The sequence below is a fragment of the Haliotis asinina genome, chromosome 3, assembly GCF_037392515.1.
Source record: "Haliotis asinina isolate JCU_RB_2024 chromosome 3, JCU_Hal_asi_v2, whole genome shotgun sequence".
Lineage (NCBI taxonomy): Eukaryota > Metazoa > Mollusca > Gastropoda > Lepetellida > Haliotidae > Haliotis > Haliotis asinina.
In genome coordinates this window covers 43,168,609-43,190,194 of record NC_090282.1, presented here as the reverse complement: position 1 = coordinate 43,190,194, position 21,586 = coordinate 43,168,609, and the positions used below count along the sequence as shown (strand labels likewise).

At 38.3% G+C, this 21,586-nt stretch overlaps 1 protein-coding gene across 1 annotated transcript in view; it reads right to left on the bottom strand.

Moving 5' to 3' along the window:
• Positions 1-17,520, bottom strand: part of LOC137278064 (replication factor C subunit 1-like) — a 33,069-nt gene extending 15,549 nt beyond the window's left edge. The window contains exons 1-12 of the mRNA XM_067810143.1: positions 17,419-17,520; positions 15,771-15,953; positions 14,961-15,045; positions 13,791-13,862; positions 13,460-13,647; positions 11,995-12,093; positions 3,902-3,938; positions 3,316-3,434; positions 2,435-2,593; positions 2,001-2,093; positions 826-1,005; positions 295-408 (exon numbers count right to left, since the gene is read on the bottom strand). Coding sequence (XP_067666244.1) covers positions 295-408; positions 826-1,005; positions 2,001-2,093; positions 2,435-2,593; positions 3,316-3,434; positions 3,902-3,938; positions 11,995-12,093; positions 13,460-13,647; positions 13,791-13,862; positions 14,961-15,045; positions 15,771-15,953; positions 17,419-17,421 — 1,332 coding nt within the window. The 5' untranslated portion in view covers positions 17,422-17,520. The remainder of the gene's footprint in view (positions 1-294; positions 409-825; positions 1,006-2,000; positions 2,094-2,434; positions 2,594-3,315; positions 3,435-3,901; positions 3,939-11,994; positions 12,094-13,459; positions 13,648-13,790; positions 13,863-14,960; positions 15,046-15,770; positions 15,954-17,418) is intronic.
• Positions 17,521-21,586: the final 4,066 nt, after the last annotated feature.

Below are 21,586 nucleotides of genomic sequence, written 5' to 3'. Positions count from 1 at the left end.
CATCTGCACTGTAAAATTACACCAAACATAATGGCTACCCAATCCCATTTCAAATGCTATTTTGTCAGACACACTGGGAGTATCTCCTGCTCACTAAATGATAGAACTTGCACCATACTGACAATTTGAGCAGAAGCCTACACCCTTACTGCGTTAGATTAGGAACTTTGATACCTCTTGACTGTTGTCCAAAATGTTCAAAAAGATTCCTTACAACATGAAAAAAATTACAATTATGAATATGTTGTCATGACATCTGTCTCCACAAAACACTGAATTAAGGACAACTCTAACCCTTTTGGCATCTTCCTCTGCTTTCACAAGGTACTTGGATTTCTTTCCAGGCATTGTTCGAACCAGATCCAGAAGACCATCCTCATCAAGCTGATGTGTCTTGAACTGATTTGCCTGCATCAATCAAGGTAAAGGTCAAGGTCACTACATCAGAATGGCCTTCTGTACTGACTGATACTAAAGACAGTGGAATTCTTGCAATAATTTGTTGATTTATGTATAATATTTATTCTCAGTGGGACAATGGGTGTATTCAGAGAGATAAGTTTATTTCACACAATTACAAGATGGTATATCTGTCTCAAAATATTTCATATTACTTGGGAACCTGTTTTAGTTACTGAATGTACATATCCAGACCATCCTTGGATTTGAATTCACTTTTGCCATTGTTTATTGGCTGGAAGTCACAAATGGACCAATCAGGTTTCACAACTTTCACATTTTTTACTAATACAGTTGTCATAGTTCCAATCTTCATGGACGGGTGCTGCTAAGAATAAAAATAAATACAATAGTGGAAAAAATCACCTTATTAAGTTTGCTCTCTCCAGCATCCCTCCCAACTACAATGTAGCTTGTTTTCTTGCTTATTGAACCAGTGACTTTGCCGCCATACTTTTCTACAAGACTCTTGGCTTCTTCTCGTTCCATTGACTCTAGAACCCCAGTGATGACAAATGTCAGACCCTCCAGACAGTTATCAGCTCCCTGAGGAACATTCAGAGAGAAAATCACAACAGGCTTCACATATTCCACAGGTTCATAACTCTCGCAGAAAACATGGCTGGTAATTTTTTTCTCAAAAATGTTAATGTCTAAGAAAGTTGAAATTCCGCTCAGATGAAATAATTGTAATATTTCAGCATGTGTATGACAATTCCTTACAGAAGTTCATTCCATCCCCAAGTACATCAAACGTCTCTTGGCACTAACTTCCCGAACGTAACTAACAGCATGGGATTAAGCAAGACCGTTTCCTTTGAACCTGCAGGGCAATGCAGGATACTACACTAGCACAACAATCTGCACGTTACCAATATGCCCTACCCTATCAGGGTTCAGCCACACCCAGGACCCTGCATGATAAAAGTCCAACGTGTCAAATTAATACACTGATGTAATCCGCCAAATGATCATCTAATGAAACTACATAACAATAACTGAAGCGCACGTAAAATCAATTTAATGACATTCACTATAAGTAGATAATTTAACCCCAGCACCTTTGTCGGCCAAGTGGCAGTGCGGTAAAGCGTCTGCCTACGGATCTGACATCTGTGGTTCTAATCCCGCTTGCGAAAACAATTGTGTTGTGAGTTTAATCTTGAACAATAATTTTCAATTGATTTCAAACACTCATATATCATTTGAATGTTGATCATGTAAAGTTAGGAAAAGTAAAACCTGGGAAGCGGTCTCACTAACAAAAAGGAAAACCTGTGAACAGCTCTTTCTAGCGAAAAGTAAAACTTGTTCCTCCAAAACAAAAAACTCAAATGCGGTTATTCTGGGAAAACAAGAGATGACCTAATATATAGTGAGAAGCACACTTTAAGTTTATGTTCCAACGCCACAATATGTAGGATACCAATTCTAGTCCCATCCCAGCAATATGTCAGGTGCCAATACTTCCCCTTTACAAGAATTCAATGATAGAAATTGTGACCCATCCCCAACTCCGCAAGGTACAACTACTTCCTTACCTCCGGGATTTCCTTGGAGCCTAGGGCTGTTGGACCTTCTCGGTGAAGGTACGCCCGGTAGCTTGCTCGGTTCACCAGCTTGGGAGTTCCTTCCTTAAACAAAACCAGATCATGTTCATGTTTTCACAAACACTCTCCATGAGGCATTCTCCAAGATGCACTCTACGTGAGGCATTCTCCAAGATGCACTCTCCATGAGGCATTTCTGAAACATCATGTTCCTTGAAGCAAGGAGGCAGACATCTATAATTTTTCCATTCATATGAAATACTAGTAATCCACTGCAAATATACCCTTGGATGTTTAAGGAAAATCAACATAGGAAGACCATCATGATACACTTGAACATTTTGATGCATATGTAACAACATTCTTTGCTAGGATTTATGTAGTTGACTGCTGAACTAAATGTGTGGCAATTTTCCGGCTGTCACCTTCGGACTGGTGGTAGACTTGGGAGATGTCTTTGAAGGACTAGGTGATGAGGGAGATGTTTTCTTGCTTTCTGTTTTCACTGGGGATTTCTTTGGTGTGAAGACCATGTTGCTTCTGACTGGTGACTTCTTGGGTGATGGCTTCTTCAGTGGAGAAGTCTACATTGGAGGAGAAATGTCAGAATGTAAATCAGTGCTAGACTACCAATCATGGGACACAACTACCAGAGAGACACCAACAATTATCATGTTACCTTGTAAACTACAGATACAGAGCAAGTGAGTGAATGATTTTGATGATACAGTTACAAATATTCCATTCAAATTACAGCTGTCTGTAAATCAGACAATCCAATACATGACTCACTAATTAACATGGTCATGGATAGTTATTGAGTTAATCCAGCAGCTCTATGCAAGACCACTCCTCACCAATCTTACAATCTGTGGAGAGCGTCGCAAATCCAAACAAAGATCCAGTGTGATAATGCTACTGCTGATGAGCTGGCCATGATGTAAACTCACTTTAGTTTCTGGCCATGATTTAAACTCACTTTAGTTTCTGGCCATGATGTAAACTCACTTTAGTTTCTGGCCATGATTTAAACTCACTTTAGTTTCTGGCCATGATGTAAACTCACTTTAGTTTCTGGCCATGATTTAAACTCACTTTAGTTTCTGGCCATGATGTAAACTCACTTTAGTTTCTGGCCATGATTTAAACTCACTTCAGTTTCAAGGCTTGCTTGATGACTAAAAACCATTACAGCAAGTATTTTTAGCAACTTCTGTGCATGTTCCAAACCATACCAAACCAATATCTTCTTGTCATTTCAAACAAAAGACACAAAACTCAATGCACAGTGTATGAACAGCCATACCTTCCCACTCTTAGGTGTGTCAGGCACAATGACAGCAGATTTTTTGCTGATTTTATCTGGAGTGTCTTCCACCAAAGTCTTCATACGACTTGACAGCTTGCTTGAAAGACTCTTGTCTCCTGAACAGACAACGGGATGAAATACAATATAGGGGCAATAGATTAAAAAGTACACCATGAAGCAGAATAAGTGGAATTAATATTTCCCTGTAGAAGCAAAAAGCTGTAAAAGTCAGTTAAATCTTCTCCTGTCTCATCAAATGTTATCCAAAACATCATACAGGCCAATAGGGTGAGAAGCACTTGAGTTGGGTCTACCCACATGCCTTGTCAAGCAATGATCACTGGGAATATTCTATTCGATGAAACAAACATGGTGCTCTATGGAAACGTTATCTGCTTGCTAGTGGTGGAACAAATAATACTGAACAACAAAAGAAACACTACTTTTGCTTTTTGTCAACTTTTCAAACAGAAGATATACACATGAACGCTTACTTTTATGAGATTTCATTTTATTAAAATTGTGGTTTTTTTGCTGTTCAGTATATAAAGTTAATTAGGAAAGTGAGGTACAACTGTCTTACCGTCTCCATTTACTTTATCTGGCGACTCTTTCTTCACCTGGTAAAAAAAAAATATGATTGTTAAAAATTAATTTGTAGACTATAAGGCTTTAAAATTTATAAGTAGATTGTACCATGTGCAATGAAATATTCCATGAATATAATTTGCACTTGTCTCATATTTCTATGCAAATTAACAAACCGAATGAAACTAACTTTCATTTTCCTGGACCAGAGTGGCTTCAGAACAAAATGGGGGCATTACTGTGATGACAGTTTATAACCTTAAAGTGACAATCTGGTAAGCTCTGACCATAAATACAGACAGAAAATCATTCAAATGCAGACCATTATTGAGATGTCAGAAAGAATACAGGTAAATAATGTAAACTTATCGTTCAACAACACTGTCGTGTTCTACTTTTCCAGTGTTAACTGAGCCTCCATTATCTGTATTCAATAATCTGAGCCTGCTATCTCACTAATGTCAGGAATCAGATATTTTTATGGTGGGGGAATGATGGACTTGTTTATGCTTGATATCATGCCAATCTTGCCATGCTATCTCTGTTTGGGGAATGAGAAGATACACATTGTGTTATCACATCTCTTCAAAAGAACAATGAACAGTGAAGGTAGCAAAGAGCCACACCGACACATTATTACACATTTTCCTATCTACCACTATGAGTAGAATTGTGATGATACACCCATGCCACGATACAATACATATCACGATACTGGTAGTCCGATACATACGATACAATATGTATCACAATATTTTGGCCTTGTATACAGAAAAATAAAAGTGCTGGAAATAATGTGCTGTTATGTTATCATTTCAGGGAAGGTATTCTTCTCCCAAGAAAAATAAAACACGTCATCACGAAAGGCATTTTATTAAAAATGTTTAGCATGTGTTGGTAAAGTAGTGTTTTCCCAAAAAATGGAACAGCAGGGATCAACATTGGCACAACAGGCTTTTTCGCACAGATAACGAAATAAATTTGTGAAAATTATCTCAGTCAGAGCATGTCCTTGGCAATATTTTCCACAAAAATCTAAATAGAAGGGAAGACGGTGTTTTCGTAGACTGCTAAGTACGTAAGTATCGTGTTGAATCGATACACAACAATCGTATCGATGTATCGTATCGTGCAGCTCTTGAATCGCGATAACTTGCGTATCGAGTAATCGTCACAACTCTAACTATGAGTAATATTCAGCGTCTGCCTGTAGCAATACGTTGGAAGACTGGCAATGTTGGCTGATGTTTTTCTTTTCAACATGCATTACATTAACTTACAAAATCATAAAATCAGGAGATTAGAACAAAAGCATCACTTTTCCATGAAAGCATATTTCCATTTTCCATCCCTGTACATACAGTAACACAAAGAGAATGGTAATTCCTGTCTTGTAGCACAATTCTGTTAGTAAAGTACAAATTCTAGTGCTTTTAGGAGATGAGTCCCATCTGGGACTTGAAATCACCCTCTTGGAGTATGGGTCCGAATCTCTAGCCACAGTTGGGAATGGATGCAAAAAGTACTCGAGTCCATGAGTGAGTTAAGTTTTATGCCGCACTCAGCAATATTCCAGCCATATGGCAGTGGTCTGTAAATAATCGAGTCCAGACGAGATCAGACAATTAAGTGATGAACAGCATGACCGTCGATCATTGACACATGTCAACCAAGTCAGCGAGTCTGACCGCCCAATCCCGTTAGTCGCCTTTTGTGGCAAGCATAGTCGCCTTTTGTGGCAAGCATAGTCGCCTTTTTTGGCAAACATAGTCGCCTTTTGTGGTAAGCATGGGTTGCTGAAGACCTATCCTACCCTGGATCTTCACGGGTCTACTAGAGTCTGTACTTCACACAGAAAGAAACAGTTATCCTGACATAACATATTACATTTCATCACTCTTTATAGGCAGTGTCCATTCAAAAGGATAAGACACAACCATCATCTTTCCTTCCAACTGAATCATTTGCTGTAGCCAAGTCTCCTGTGAAAGCAAAAGTATATCTGACAACTTTTATTTTCAAATATTTTTTCTCTCTTTCCATCTGGTCATGACATGACTCATGTATCAACCTATCTGTAATAACCTAATGCGACACTTTTTATGTAAGGCCAGACCAATTTTCTTTCTTATTTTCGAGATTTTTGTCTCCAGGAAACCTTAAGATAGGAAGGGGGAAAGAAAAAATGAAAAAAAAAAATCACCAACCAAGTAATATTTCTTTTAAATACTCAACACGTTTTAATTTGGCAATTTATGAAGTTAATCTAGGGCAAAAAGACAATTTAAAAAATATTTTTCTTGTAAGTTTACATTTTTGGTCCCCAAAAAACCAATAGGATTTCATTTTTTGAGCAGGGAAAATTAAATTTGTTTTTTTCTTATTTTTGAAAAAATATGGCTGATGGATCCATAAAACAAGACACAAAATTGGCCTGGCCTAAGAAATTGTTTTTAGCTTATCAATCACAAATAGCTGTGCAGTGGCTGGAAATCTATATCATTTCTTAATGTAACTCAGCATTTGTACAATGTCTGACGTAAACTTGTTTTGGTCACATTATTTGTGAGGGAAAACATTTCATAATTGCTATATAAAATACTAATAATAACCAATCCTTAATATAACTCAGTACACTTTCTTTTTATGTTTCATATTTCACTGTTCATGTTTCATCTATTTACTGTGAATTTATTCATTAATTTTGATGCATCTGTAAAATCTTAAATTGAAAATGACTGTCACCTAAAGGCCACATTATATACATGATTAACATACATGAGAGTTCAATAAACATAGAGATTGATTCAAGTACATTACATAAACAAAAATATAACTTAACATGAATCAATCCAACTCAATAGAGGACTAGATTTCAGGAACCTGATTTCACCTTTACCAGATGCATTATTACATGAGGTTGTTTCAACCAATCAAAGTTGAAACCTGATCCCATAAATTTCCAGTGGAAGCTGTCTAAACTGGCTCTCACTGGACTTGATAAATCATCAGGCTTACACAATCTGCCGGATTATAGAGCTGATGATAAATATACAAGCCACAGATGGGACTGAGATTTTATGTCGGTGTTTAAAACTTGCTGGATTGGACAAATGACGGTTTTGACAGTGTTCACTGTATAAATATACATGGTTAAGTCTAAATTAGGAAAATCTCAGAGGACTTTGTAGAATCATAAATTATAGTCACCACAGGGATTAATTATGTAGCAAAAACAGGCTTTGAATGTCTTCAAAGATCTAGAATGTGAGGACAAATAAGGGTTAGTAAGACAAAAATTCATTTTTCAAAAATGTCTTGCATGTAGCCATAAAGAATATCTTGTATTTCAACCATAGCTTGCACAGGTACATGTTTGATAGCTAAACCAAGCATGACCACATCAAATCAATGAATAAAGTCATGAAATTGAAACAGACTATACTGTTCCAGCTTGAGCCTATATTTAGCTCTCTTACTGTGGAGCATATAAGCCTAACATTCACCCATTATGCTTGAGGCAGGCGTAGCTGTGTGGGTACTTCGTTCAAATAGAACCTTTCAAACACGTTGAAACTGTTGTCACTTCCCCTTGGGGAGGTGTGTAACCCACTGGCGCTGTCCTGTCTTTTGAGGTGATTACAGAAGGTAGACAGGGTGAATATGTAAGTTCAATGCTGTCAGAGATTTTAATGGTCATTGGTCTTTCAAAGAAAGAGTCATGTAGTAATGGTGTCTTTAACAGTTCCTGGGTTCAAGTCCCATGTTGTCTTTTTATTTATGAAGATTTTTTTTCTTTCTCCTTTTTCTCTCTTTTTTTTAAAGATTTCAAAAAAAAGCTTTGGGGAACAATTGAAATTTTGTCATTTATTGAAATTTTTAAAATATTGGTATAAAAACAATCAAACGACCAACAACAATCCTTTTTGAAACACTCTGGATTTGATAACTGTTAAGTTGATCTACAAGACCTGATCATATGTTTTATCCTTAGGATAAGATACTCTAAAATTAGCTGAAGAGGAGTAATGAGTGGCATTCTGTTTTTGTTTCAATACTGATAGTGTTGCTATGTCCCAAAATTAGCATTGTGCTAATAAAGTACATACATGGGTATTCATAGCTTTGACTCTTTGACTCCAACTACCATCACTATACTACAGCATAGGATGGTGGTGGTGGTGTTGGGTTTAAAAAAATATGAACTAGATTCCCTGAAATTCACATCTTGAAAACTCTATTTAAGGCTTAAAAATGATCTGAAATTGATCAAAAACCTGTCTACGAAAAGTCAAATTGACTACCTCTGATTCCCCAGATTGTTAAATATTGGAAGAAAATCTTTGAAAGATCCTTCTTTGCATTTTGGGTCTGAATTCCTAAAGAGCCTTTTATTTTTGCTACAATAGTGACATAACATCACACAAAGCTCATCTTGAGAGAGCCACAGCTATTCTTTCATCCCTTTTTTTCTGAAAAACACCTGGTTTGATTTTACTGGGGAGTCTGGGTCGGTCTCTGAGTCATGCTCACCTTTTGATTCACATGATGTATCAGTCTTGAAAGACCTGGTTGTGGCTTTCTTGATGGTATACTACCGACAAGAAATAAGGGAACTAATGAAATAATAGCGAATTTGAAACTGCTTTAAATATCCACTAAATCAATTTTAGGCGTCAAGTTCAATATCTCGTGTGTCCACCATGTTGGGCAACACATTCACGGCACCTTGATGGCATGCTGTTAATCTATTTCCGGATGGTTGCCCGTGGTATTGCCCGCCATTCCTCTTGGAGAGCTGCACCAAGCTGGGCCAGGTTGGCGGGTCCTGGGTCCCTGGCGTACACCCTTCGACCAAGAACGTCCCAGAGATGTTCAAATGGGGACAGGTCTGGGGACTTAGAGGGCCAGTCCAATGTCTGGATACCCTCTTGTCGGAGATAAGCGGAGACAATTCGGGCCCGATGTGGTCTGACATTATCATCTTGGAATACAAAATTTCGGCCGATAACTCTAGCCAATGAAGCCACAACAGGACGCAATACTTGGTCAACGTATCGCTGACCAGTCATGGCTCCATTAATGATGATCAAATCTGATCGTCTGTCATGTGTAATCCCACCCCAAACCAAGACACTACCACCTCCATATCGATCATGGTCAAGAATTGCTACTCTGGCATATCGCTCCCCGCTCTGATGCCAACAACGTTTTCTGCCATCTGTGAATCGTAGGCAAAACCTTGACTGATCAGAGAACATGGTGTAACGCCAGTGGCGCATAGCCCATGCCAATCTTTGGCGCTTATGGTGAGCTGAAAGGGTGACACCCTTAAAAGGCCGTCTTGCTTTGAGACAAACTTGATAGAGTCGGTTTTTAACGGTTGAAGTTGAAATGCGTCTTCCAGTGAGTGTGCGGAATTCTCTATTGATGGCAGGGGCCGATTTAAACCTATCGCGTAGAGCAATCAATGTAATGAGACGATCCTGTCGTGGTGTCGTTGATTTTGGTCTACCACGCCCAGGTCTCGTTGCAACCCCACCCGTTTGACGGTACTTATCCAACAGGCGTGAAATTACACTTTTTGATTTACCCATCTGCCGGGCAACTTCACATAATGATGTCCCCCCCTCTATCATCCCCACAATTCTCCATTTTGTTGCTTCACCGAGATACTGCCTCGGAGGCATTTCTGTCAGTGTCAATCTCTATTGCATAAGTGATTGCGACTTCTCCAGTACATTTACAGGAGTTAACTTCTGTATGCACTTGTAGCAGGTGCTGGGCATGCATTATGCGAAATTCCATTGTCATTGGATGTTACGTTTGGGAGATACGCCACGATAACGGACCCTGTCACAGTCAAAGTCATCTACATTCAATTTCTTGGTTCCCTTATTTTCTGTCGGTAGTATATTATGTGCTAAAAGAGTCAGTTATTCTCATTCTTTTGTGCAACATTATTCCCGCCAAACTACCACAAACCATTTTAAATAAGAATGTCATCTTCATTTGTTGTCTGCATTACTTCAAGTAATGTATTACATATATTTCATTTTGAAAACTGAACTAAAACAAGCTGATTTTCTACAAACGATCAGCAAAACTTTGACTTGGAAGCACTATACAATACACAATATGTTTAGAGTTTTTATTCTAAGGTTTTAATTAATCAAATCAGGATTTTACTGAAAAGTTTGAACTATGTTCATACTATAGTGAATGGAATTCCTTTCCCAGTGCCTGTAGTAGTATTAATCCAGGGAGGTTAATCTCAGTCTGTCGTGTTCCTGATGTTATTGATCGAACTAAGTCTGTGGCCAACTCTGATTCAAAAATTCATTCCTAGTCAATATAAAGCTTTTTCTGTAAAGTTTTTGAAAGGCAGGCTAGGGATTAAAATTACTATGTGTCAGTGTGTTCTAGAATAGACACTCTTTATGCCCTTGAGTAAACATGGTTGAAGAGCTGGGATTTATGCCATTGAATAAAGATAGTTGAAGAGCTGGGATGTATGAGGGCATTTGTCCTAAAAGAGGTGCCAGTGTCCTTTGAAGTAATTGATGCCTGTTATCATTGTATATGACATTTCAGTGAAATTAAATCATGACAAGTTCACCACTTTCAGAATATACTGAGTTTGAGTTCACCCCTTTAGTTTCAGAACCAAGTTCACCACTTACTAAATATACTTTGGAAATGATTTGCGTTCACCACTTAACGAATTCATTCGAGTGACCATTTTTCACAGACAGTGCAAATAAAGGAATGCTACATTTGCAATCATGGTTCACACACAGATATGTAAGTTTATTCTGTCCCATCTTGGAGGAAGAACATTCGTGCATCAAGATACAAGATAAAAGGCAAATAAGAGGAGACATTCCTGGGAATCCTGGGAATGCATGATGAAGACATGTCCTGCAAGACCGTCAACAATATACATCTTGACCAAGCAATAAGCAGGTCATATCATCATCAACCAGTGTGCAAAATAGACACTGGCCCACTAGCCTGTAGCTAGCAAGAATTCCCTCAGGCCTGTAAATCCACACACTTCACTGACCCGACTGATTAGTAAATTTTCATGGAGTCATGAATACATATTTGTAAACAAGTAATTTCCGCAGGTGTATAAGCAAAGAATATATGAAAGATGAGGCCAGATATTTCTTCTAGCTCAAAACTCCCATACATCTGCACAAGATCATGCACCGTTCAATGTCTCGTCAGGTGTACAATGGAAAAACTAAGTGTCGTCATAGGTGACACACAACTGTAGTAGCTATGTCATCATTATGTGTATGAAGTTACAGTCAGTGACAATAGCGAGAGACTAAAACGTTTCAATGGTGACCATACTGTTATGAAGAGTCGAATTCTGGGCTAGTGAATTATTTTGTGGGCTGGTAACTTCAGGGATAGCTAGCCCAACTGGACAGACAAATTTGGAAACTATGTCAAAAACTGCCATCACCAGGTAGAAGTTAACATAAAGGTAAGATGGTCAAAATGTATATCTTCTTCATATTTGTTTTCCATACTAATTTGAATTATGTGGGTGTGGTATAACATACTGGGGTGTATCACTTATGTACATATTTCCCCTATCATGACACTATAAACGTCTTCAATCCCTTTCAAAAGAAGAAATGGACCATTGAGACATCAGTTACCTTAAGTGTATAAAATGTACATGTTTGTGTGATTATGTATTGAAAATATTGTGTACTGTAAATAAACGAAACAATAATCCTTGCAGGAATAGCAAATTTCCAAACTAACCATCCTCAGATTAGCCAACTATTCCGACTGTCAACAACAGTGACAGCCAAGCATGGTTGTACATTTTGTTCGGTCTAGTAAAATCATCTTTGGCAGTTGCACAATTTTGAAACAAGAACTGGTTCTTGAAGATATGCTTGTCACCAGATATCTGGTACCAGAAGTAAGCTGGGACCCATCTCGCACATCGCATAACGGTGAGCTGGAAACCAGTTTAGTTCCGGAAGTAGCAGCTAATTAGACTCACAGGCTGTATTACCCTGATTAAATGTTTATACTTTTAACAAAGATGGCAAATCTTACTTTCTTGGGTAGCACTTCATCATCAAGCTGGGACAGAGTCTTCGAAAAGTCATCGTCATCATGCATCTCCACATCATTGGAATCTCTTCTCTCAGTCGTCTGTGAAAATAAAAACAATAACACCTCATCATAATATGTAGGGATGTGTATATCACATGATTGCAGCAGTGTTTTTAATCTTTCTGTTCACATTTTAATTAGGTTTTGTTTCAACTATTATCATTTAATTGACAAACTTCATGTGTTTAGAGATTTGCAGTTGAAGGGGAATTGTTCGAGGCCAGGGATTTTCACTTAGAATTTTCAAAGTTCCAAAATAATCAATATCATCTGCAAATCCCAAAACAAATAATATTTATTTATATTTTATATTTATTTATTATTTATTTACATTTATATCTGAAAACTGAAAATAGGCATTTTACATCATTTAGTCATAATTTCAAAGGTGCTGCTGTTGCTGCGAATATTTTCATGGGATTAACCACCAAAATTTAGCAAACATATTTTAAGTAATAATACAAATGAGTGTTACTAAATACAAATAAGCATTATCTCCCTTGAATAAGATGTACCAAAAGTGTTGGCACATGTTCCTTGAATTGCACCTCAACATTTTACAAATGTAGCAACACTGAACATAGGGCACTGCAATGGTGGGTCATGTTGGTGCTTTCACAAATGATAGATCTGAAGTGCATTACAAGTTTGTTATGCTTGACCCAAGAAGATCCTGCTCAGAACTGATCTTCAGTAACCCATGCTTGTCAGAAGAGGTGACTAGCCCGATCAGAGGTCAGGCTTGCTGACTTGATTGACGCATGTCATTGTATTGTACCCCAATTGCGCATGTAACCCAAGTGCTAATGCTGTAAAACTATATTCACTCTCATTGGTTACGCTCAGCAACTCATGCACCACTCTAAACTGAGAAGGTGTTTGTTGGAAAATATAGTGCTACTGTCCTCGGCACATCAATTTCAGCTGGTGGTATGGTATAACAATGACAAGTCTACAAATTGGAGTAATGCGAAACGATATGTTTCGTAAAAACAGACGGTGATACAGTGATAGCAGGGATAAACCTTGGATGCTTTTCTGCAGCATATCCACATAAAAATATGAATTGCCAGATATTTGAATTATTTGAAAGTGCCATATCAATAAAACACAAGTGCAGCCTAAGTAAATATGATTCAATAGCTGCTCTTAATGTTCGCCGCAGTTGCACAAATGATTGTTAATTGAACCAGTTTTAATCCATTAAAACAGGTTGGACTCGGACTCTCCTATCATAAATAAAGGACCACCCAAATTTAACCAGGCCCTACATAAAAAATGACTGTGATTAGTCTGTTTCGTTAAGTAAACACTTTGGATGTAGCTGAAAGTATCATATACACTCTTGTTGTTGCAGAGGTCACACATTCCATCTATATGTTATATCATTGTAACAAAAACCCACCTGTTTCCTTTTTGCTGCTGCTATTTTGCGATCACTCCTCTGCACAGAGCTACTGCCAAAGAAATCCGAGGCAGTGATTGGAGTCATTACCTCAGGAGATTTAACACTTGCTTGCTTAGGTTTGGGTGGTGTTACTTTCACAAAACCATCTAACGATGATCTCTTCTTGGGTTTCTCAGGTTCCTCATCTGTAAATACAGAATCGGTGAGACAAATTACTTTCCGTCTTATTGGGTAATATGTGGAAAAGCATGCCTAAAATCAGAAAATAAGGTGTTAGAACTGTGTCCTTGGACAAACAAATATTCCGATCTGAAGTTATCATTCTTACCAGAATCATCAATGAATACAACAGCTTCTTTCTTCTTTTTGTTTTTCTTTGGAACTGGTTCCTCATCTGAGTCTGGAAAACAAAAAACAAAAACAGATCAAACATGTATTGAGGATCATTACCCTTGCTGTGCTAAATATTTCAAAACATTTTTCAAACTGAAGTAACGGCATAGGTACCAAAGGAGTACTTTTATCACGATGGAATATGGTTAATGTTGCTTTCTTCAAGGGACAGTAATAAAATGAATTTATTTGAAATGTTTAGTACTATCAAACACACAGACACAGACATACAGACATACAGACACACAGACACACAGACACGCACACAAACGTACACAACAATGCAACTTTACCAATGTAATTTGCAATACATCAATTGTTAACACAAAATAGTGAACTGGGGTTAGTCTGAAGTTTGGAGCACAGGTATCTGAATCTGGGGATTACATTTCTTTTGCACTTTTAGCATTATAGCATTTTTATGACAAGGACCATGACTAGGTCGGGACATGAGAAATAATCCATTTTAGACAAACGTGCCAGATTGGAGAGCTGATGATGGATGTAAAAGCCACAAATGGGACTGAGATTTTATGACAGTGTTAAGAGCTTATCGGACTGGACAGACGCCGGTTTGGACAGCTTCCACTGTACAGGACTTTTCAATCAAAGCCGACATTTTCATATGCACACATACAAAGAGGTGAAGAAACTGTTACCATGACTAGGGCTGTGTATCGGCAAATAAATGGTATTGCAGTATCTTGTGATTCAGGCACCCGTATATCGAGATATTGGAACTTGAGTGATTGACAGTAAATTACTACTAACAGTACTTGTCCATCCTATTTGTTACATTAGTCTCTAAACACATATGCTAAGGTTCTGATAACAACAATCTCAAAATTAAGTTGCATAGTCAGGGATTCTGTTTTCAGTATTTTTATACGATTCATAGAATTACAGTAAGCCATGCCACAGAATAGCGAAGAAAACATTTGTTGTGAATGAAATTTTAATTCAAAACATAAAGATAATAACAAAATACTTCTTATGTTCTTCACCCAACAAATCAGTTCTCAGAATTAACATTGCAATATGTATTGTTTGAAAAGCGTATTGCGATATACCAGTGACAACTTTGAAATATTCAGATCTCACTCACCTGATTCTATTCTTTGTGTTTTCTTCGATCTTGGTTTTCCCTTCTTGTGTACATCCTCAGTATCTGCTTCTTCCTCAGTTGTGCTCTACAATGACAATATGCTCAACGATGTTGGTCATGCATCATGCTGATAAAATAACCATTTGACTAACTGATGACAGCGCCATTCTGAAAGCAGGCATGGGTTCCAAAGAAATCTACACAAAAATACTAAATTGTGAACTGCCAGGAAAGAGAAACTCTCATCCGAGTTGACTGTGTTATATTGAGAAACACTGACCACAATGGACCTGTCAAAATCTGGGGTAGAGTCGGTCTGCAGCACCCCATGCTTGCCACAAATGGCAACTATGCTTATCATAAGTGGCTACTACTAAGGAGATCGGGTGGTCAGACTCCCTGACTTGGTTGACAAGTCATCGGTTGCCAGTTGCACAGATCGATGCTCATGCTGTTCATCAATGGATTGTCTGGTTCAGACTCGATTATTTACGGACTGTCGCTTTAGCTGGAATATTGCTGAGTGTGGCATAAAACTAAACTCACTCACTCACTCACTGCTGTGATATATTGTGTTGATTCATTAAGTTTTGTTGGCATTTACCTAACTGATATTTAATGATACATGATAGATTTTCAATTAGGGATTACAGGGCTCTGTGATCAATATCCCTTGCCAGCTCTATTAAGCACTGGCTTATTTAGTCCTTGGAGGATCGTCTGACAGAAGTTACAGGCTGATGTTAAGAGGCTAAAATAGTTTCTATAATGCCAGAAAATGTTAACTTAATGGTAATATGAACTTTTTACCTCTTTTTTCCTTTTCTTGTTTTTTGTGTCAGCTTTACTGGAGTCTCCACTGTCTTTTCTGGAAGTTGTTTCAGTAGACGTTTTCCTTGAGCCTTTCCTGTTGGATTCATGTTTCTTCTTTTCATCATTTCCAGAGTTTTTGCCTTTCTTCACCCCAACTGGGCCAAAGAAATTCCTTATATCCTGAATAGAAAATATCATCATAGCTAGAAATACAGTTTTTACAACAATTCATATGGTTTAATCATATTCTTCTGCAGGATGTAGTCACTGGTAATGTTCACATGGTATCTCCTGAGTGCAAAAATTCCTCAAAAAAAACCATTTGTGCTGTAAGGCAAATTGATTTTATCTTTCAGTCATCCTGCAATATGATTCCTTCCACTCCTTAAATTTTAGATGGGTTAGAAACGATCTTCACCAACTCATGCTTGTTGTAAGAGGCTGGACTAGCTGATCAAACTCGCTGACTTGGTTGATACATGTCATCGTATCCCAATTGCATTGATCGATGCTCATGCTGTAGACCACTGGATTGTCTGGCCCGAACTCGATAGTCTACACTGCTGAGTGCAGGGTAAAACTAACCTCACTAACAATCAACTTGGTGCAATAATTAAAGAAATTATTCAAACATTTCTTGTATGCTAAGCTGGATAAAAGAACATGTAGTTTCAATTATACAAGGCAAATGAAGTCTGAATGATGTGGAAAAAAAGGTATTATAGGTCCGTCTCCTATTCTCATGGGTTTCCTATTCTCGCAGTAAACACATTTTCTGCAGAGATCGCTGTAATGTAATGACTATTGATTTCCAAGCTGGACAAATCATAACTTTTACAGCTCTTTCCGAAAGGATTCCTCTTCTTTACATTTCAAAACGCTACTTCCTCTTTAAACTGCCAGAATGTGAGATGCCTTATTAAGTCAGTGCCAGATGACCTTGTTTTTCACCGAGCTCATGACTATGATGAGTAGTAATACATCTGATGGATCAAGCACTAGATGCAGATGTTAGAGGAGTCACTTCATTTAAGAACTATAAGCATTCATACAATAGGAACTGTTTGTATATCTATTTCAGCCCATATCTGTAAGTACCGCGAGAATAGGAAACGCCATGTATGATTTACTATACATCGTTTTCCTTGTGTGTATTTAGTTCAGTCTGATCTTTAATCATCACTGACGATCAATTAGTTTAGTATCCAACATCACTGAGTGATCACAGTTTTACTAACTACAGGATCTGGAAATAGCTCGAGTGATTTTGTTTTAATGTCTTAGCCAGTTAAAACCAATTATCTAGTTGCACGATTGAAGTCAGTAACAATTTAACATTTTTAGTCTTTACCTGACAATCCAGCGACTCTTACAAATTCACGTTTGCCACATGACTTTGGAAAGCTGTTTCTAAATTCTGTTTCACCAGATGCAGCTTTCCTTTAAGTGTTCACAGATCTTGAATAAACACTTCGATATGAAGCGAAAGCATGCACGAAAACTATTAGCATTGACATCAATTACCGCCTGACGATCTAAGCAAGGCATTGAGCCGTCTTTCCTAATGAGACACGGCCTGACCAGTCAACCGTGAACGTATTCAACACTTAACTCGTTGGCTCTATCATTGAATTAATTAATGTACCATTGTTTGATGTAAACGAGGACTGTCAAGACATCAGTCTGTTTTCATGTACACAGCCATTCGCGCCAAATTGTGTTCTACGCATGTTCCGGACCCGGAAGTCAAAGTAAGAGGCCCAAAAGGGGTTGTGTTGTGTTTGAGCGGCGCAAGGTTTTGGAGTTTTTTTAAAATGTTGTTGAGCTCTAAATCGCAGAAACAGTATTCCTCTTAGTAGATTAGGACTTCGACCAGTAGGTAACTGAGTATGGACCGTGGTTGGGTCTGAAGTCCAGACATGACCCTGCTTTACTATCTAGGTCAGGACTACTAAAATCTTGTGGTGACATGTTTTACCGTTTAACAGCTACTGTAGATAACTGGGGGTTAGTACGTGTGTCTGCCGCACAGTCACAGACCTTCATTATTTTCCCTTCTGCCGAGTCCTTTCTGTAATGCTTAATCCCTAACTAAAGCAAGTCTAGATTTCCTCAGGTTCGGGTTCTGAATCCGTCATCTCTGTGGAGCGCTTATTTGCCCACATTTATTATTTTCTTTATCAAAATAATATATTTCGACTGATGAATTATTTCAATATAACTATCGACTGGGCGTCAGCCTAAGTGCGTAGGTAACGTTCACGCTATTGATCACTGCATTGTCTGTTCCTGATCCGATTATTTACAGTCGGCCGCCATAAACCTGTGCTGTTGCTGATTGTGGAACACTTGAAAGTGTAACCGTATGTGATATATTACGGCGGCTTTATTCGCTTCCATAGCCAAGAGGTTGACGGATATTGAAACAAGAGTGCCCTCCCCTCGATGACGCCAATTTCACATTTCCACGAACACATTGTGAACAGATATTGGCTTCCTTTTACCCAAGAGCCTGCTGCATAATATCTAGCGGGTCAAGCAGACGCCAGTTGCAATATCCACACCATTGTAGGATCTTTATATTCTGTGTGGCTGTGAGCCTTGGGTGGTGGGGTAGTTTAGTGGTTAAAGCGCTCGCTGGTCACACCGAACACCCGGGTTCGATTCCCCATATATGAGTACAATGTGTGAAGCCCATTTCGGATTTCCCCTGCCGTGATATTGCTGGAGTATTGCTGAAAGCGGCGTAGAATTAAAACTTACTTTTGTATGTCGGGTGTGTGCGATTGTTAGAAATCTGTATTATCGACTCTAATAAATGTTACACCCATGAAACACTGTGTGAAATGTGTTTTGACGGAAACGTATATGTTCAAGGAAACTTTGAAACTTATCTTTGCCATTTCGACATCATTTCTTGTTATGGTACGGATGCTGCAGTGACATTGCGGCCGTCCCAAGAGCTCTGACTGTGTATGTACCTTACATGCATCCCTAACGTCTACAGTTCACTTACGCTGTTTTCTTGCTTATATCTACGTGTGCCTATTATCTGCAATATCCCAGTGTTAGGGGTTTTCGACGGTATAAGACAAAAAGGTAATTTTTATCTTTAATATCACTTTAAGTTTTGATTTTGCTAACCTTGAGTGATAATGGTATATTCATCTATTTCACAAAAAAGTATCGTGTGTTTCCAAAAAAACCCAGCTTTTATAACATCGTATGAGCGAAACTGCAGTCGCTTGTCACATCCGGGTATTTTTGTATGTGTTTTCGACGGTGAGACATACTTTTCTCTCCGCACTGCGAGAGAGAGTTTTGATCACGTGGCTTCCTGTTTCATACATAACCTGTCACTAGCAGACGAAAGATCTTGTTGAATTTTGATCGCTGTTATACAAGCAAATGATGAAGTGGTATTAACGATCGAGGTTAAATAATATTGTTGTTTATTTGCTCTTTACATAACTTAATTTCTTGATTTCAATTGTCAATAAAACGTCTCATGACAGGAACTGGGCATCCGCCCTACCGATGAAACTGTTTGTGCACTCCGATCGTGCACGTACTTCCTCGATATAGCGCTAGCAATGCAATCGTCGAAATCAGCAGAACGTCGAATTCAGCTCGCTTTAGGATATATGGTGATTTGTTGTCTTGGAAAGTCCCCCGATGTCACTGTCACCCAAGCCTTACCCCTCCCCCACCCCCCAACTGATATGCAGTATTCCGCTGATGTTTCCCCTACTCGTTCTCCCGTTGCAACACTACATCGAGCTCTGACAAGCTCAAATCATCCTGAAAATCGTGGAAATCTCAAAACGAGTTTCTGCTGCTCGAAAAGTTTGGCGGTCTGGTACGGAATTGATATTATATCAATCTCATTGTCCGTTACAGAGCTACACTGAATAAACGCAGAAACATAACAGGTGTAACCAGTGAGCCAGATGCACTGTGAATCATTTTACGACCTCAAACAGGGACAGTCTCTGACGTCTTAGTTAAGGTCATGCTGCTTACAGCTCGCCATAAAATATAGAAATACGATGTCATTAAAGGTTAAAATTAAAATTCCTTTGTAAATATCATTTTCTTATGCGACAACTAATTGGAATTGAGTGTAACCAGAGTTGCTTGTGGTGTCTATTTTCACTTTCACACGAGAAAATTCGGATCAGCAGAAAAGAAGGTCGTGTCTGTTAATATGAGGCTCATGTTTCGATGTGTGGGGTTTGTTTTGATTAGACGAGTTATCTGTTCAATTAATTAATGGTCGCAGGCGGTGTGTAGGTAAATGTTTGTGTTTCTGCAATATATGTTGTTGTTTTTATTTTTCTCTCTCTCTGTGTGTGTGTGTGTGTGTGTGTGTGTCCAATGTATAACCCTACAACTTATTCTAATAAGTTACTAGTATGCAGTAAAGATCATGAAATCATTCTAAATGTAGCAAAATATGTTAAACATTAAAATATTGTTTGTCTCTCCACAATATATAATCACCATCACTTCTACTATATCATTACAGTTATGTTCAATGATGTACAGAGGCTGAAGGACTGAAAACGAATAAACGAATCATATAGCATGACCTATGCTGTTGGTGTCATCATGTTTTCATGGTCATATACTAAATTTGTAGTCATTACTTTCTAGCATGGCCTACACTATATATTGGTGTACTATTCATTGATGCATTAAGTCATATACTAAATTTGTAGTCATTATTTTTAGCATAGCCTATACTACTGGTGTACTATTAATTGGTGCATTAAACCATATACTAAATTTGTAGTAATTATTTTCTAGCATGGACTGTACTATTGGTGTACTATTCATGGATGCATTAAGCCATAGCTGTCGGCCCGGGAGAGCTACTTTTTAAATTAGCGTAGTTCCGGGAAAGCTACTTTCTCCAACGCAAGATTGTACCGCCAAAGCTACTTAACTGAATAAACACTGTGATCAGTTAACCCTGACAATTACCGGTAAAGGGAAACAAACGACAGCCCCGATGACCTCAAAGTGCGATCATTCATGGATTATGACTGCTTCGTGGGTGGAGGGTAACCAGTTTTCCCCATTAGTGTGGAACCATTTAGGAAACGAAGGACCAAGGACAAATAACCACCTAGAAGGGTTCCATCACAAACTTAATCAGCAAGCCAGAAAGAGTCACCCCAATATTTTTTAAGTCGTTGGACTTTTCCAAAGGGAGCAGTCAGTGAGTGAAGTGTCCTGTGCCCTACTAACAGCCTACCCTAGTGCTCCACAGAGGAAACGCCGCTACCGGCAGATAGACAGTCGTCTTAGATCCCTGAGTCAAGATCTACGGAGCCAGGACATAGATGATATGGAATATGTTGACTGTGTATCTGAACTGTTAAAACAGGAGTGATGTGAGGATTACAATGATGAAATGGCAGTAACTGCTTACAGGAATATTTTTTTGTGTCAACTTACATTTTACATGTATATATATTTATTTGATTTACATTGTTTGTAACATATGGCAAGCAAACCCGAACAAATTAAATATGGTGAATACGGTAACTTAGTTTTTTATTGCCTTCATTCCCGGTAAAGCTACATCTCCGTAATCACATACCGTGACGCACCCCATCCTCTATGACCGGTAAAGCTACCCCTACTTTCCTCTTTATATTTAAGAAAGTAGCTTTCCCGGCCCATAACCAAGCCATATACTTCATTCGAAGTCATTATGATTTAACATGTTATACTCTGGTGGTGTCCTTATTCATTGATGCGACGGGACAGGAGTCACCCGCGCTCTTATTCCCGTATATAACATC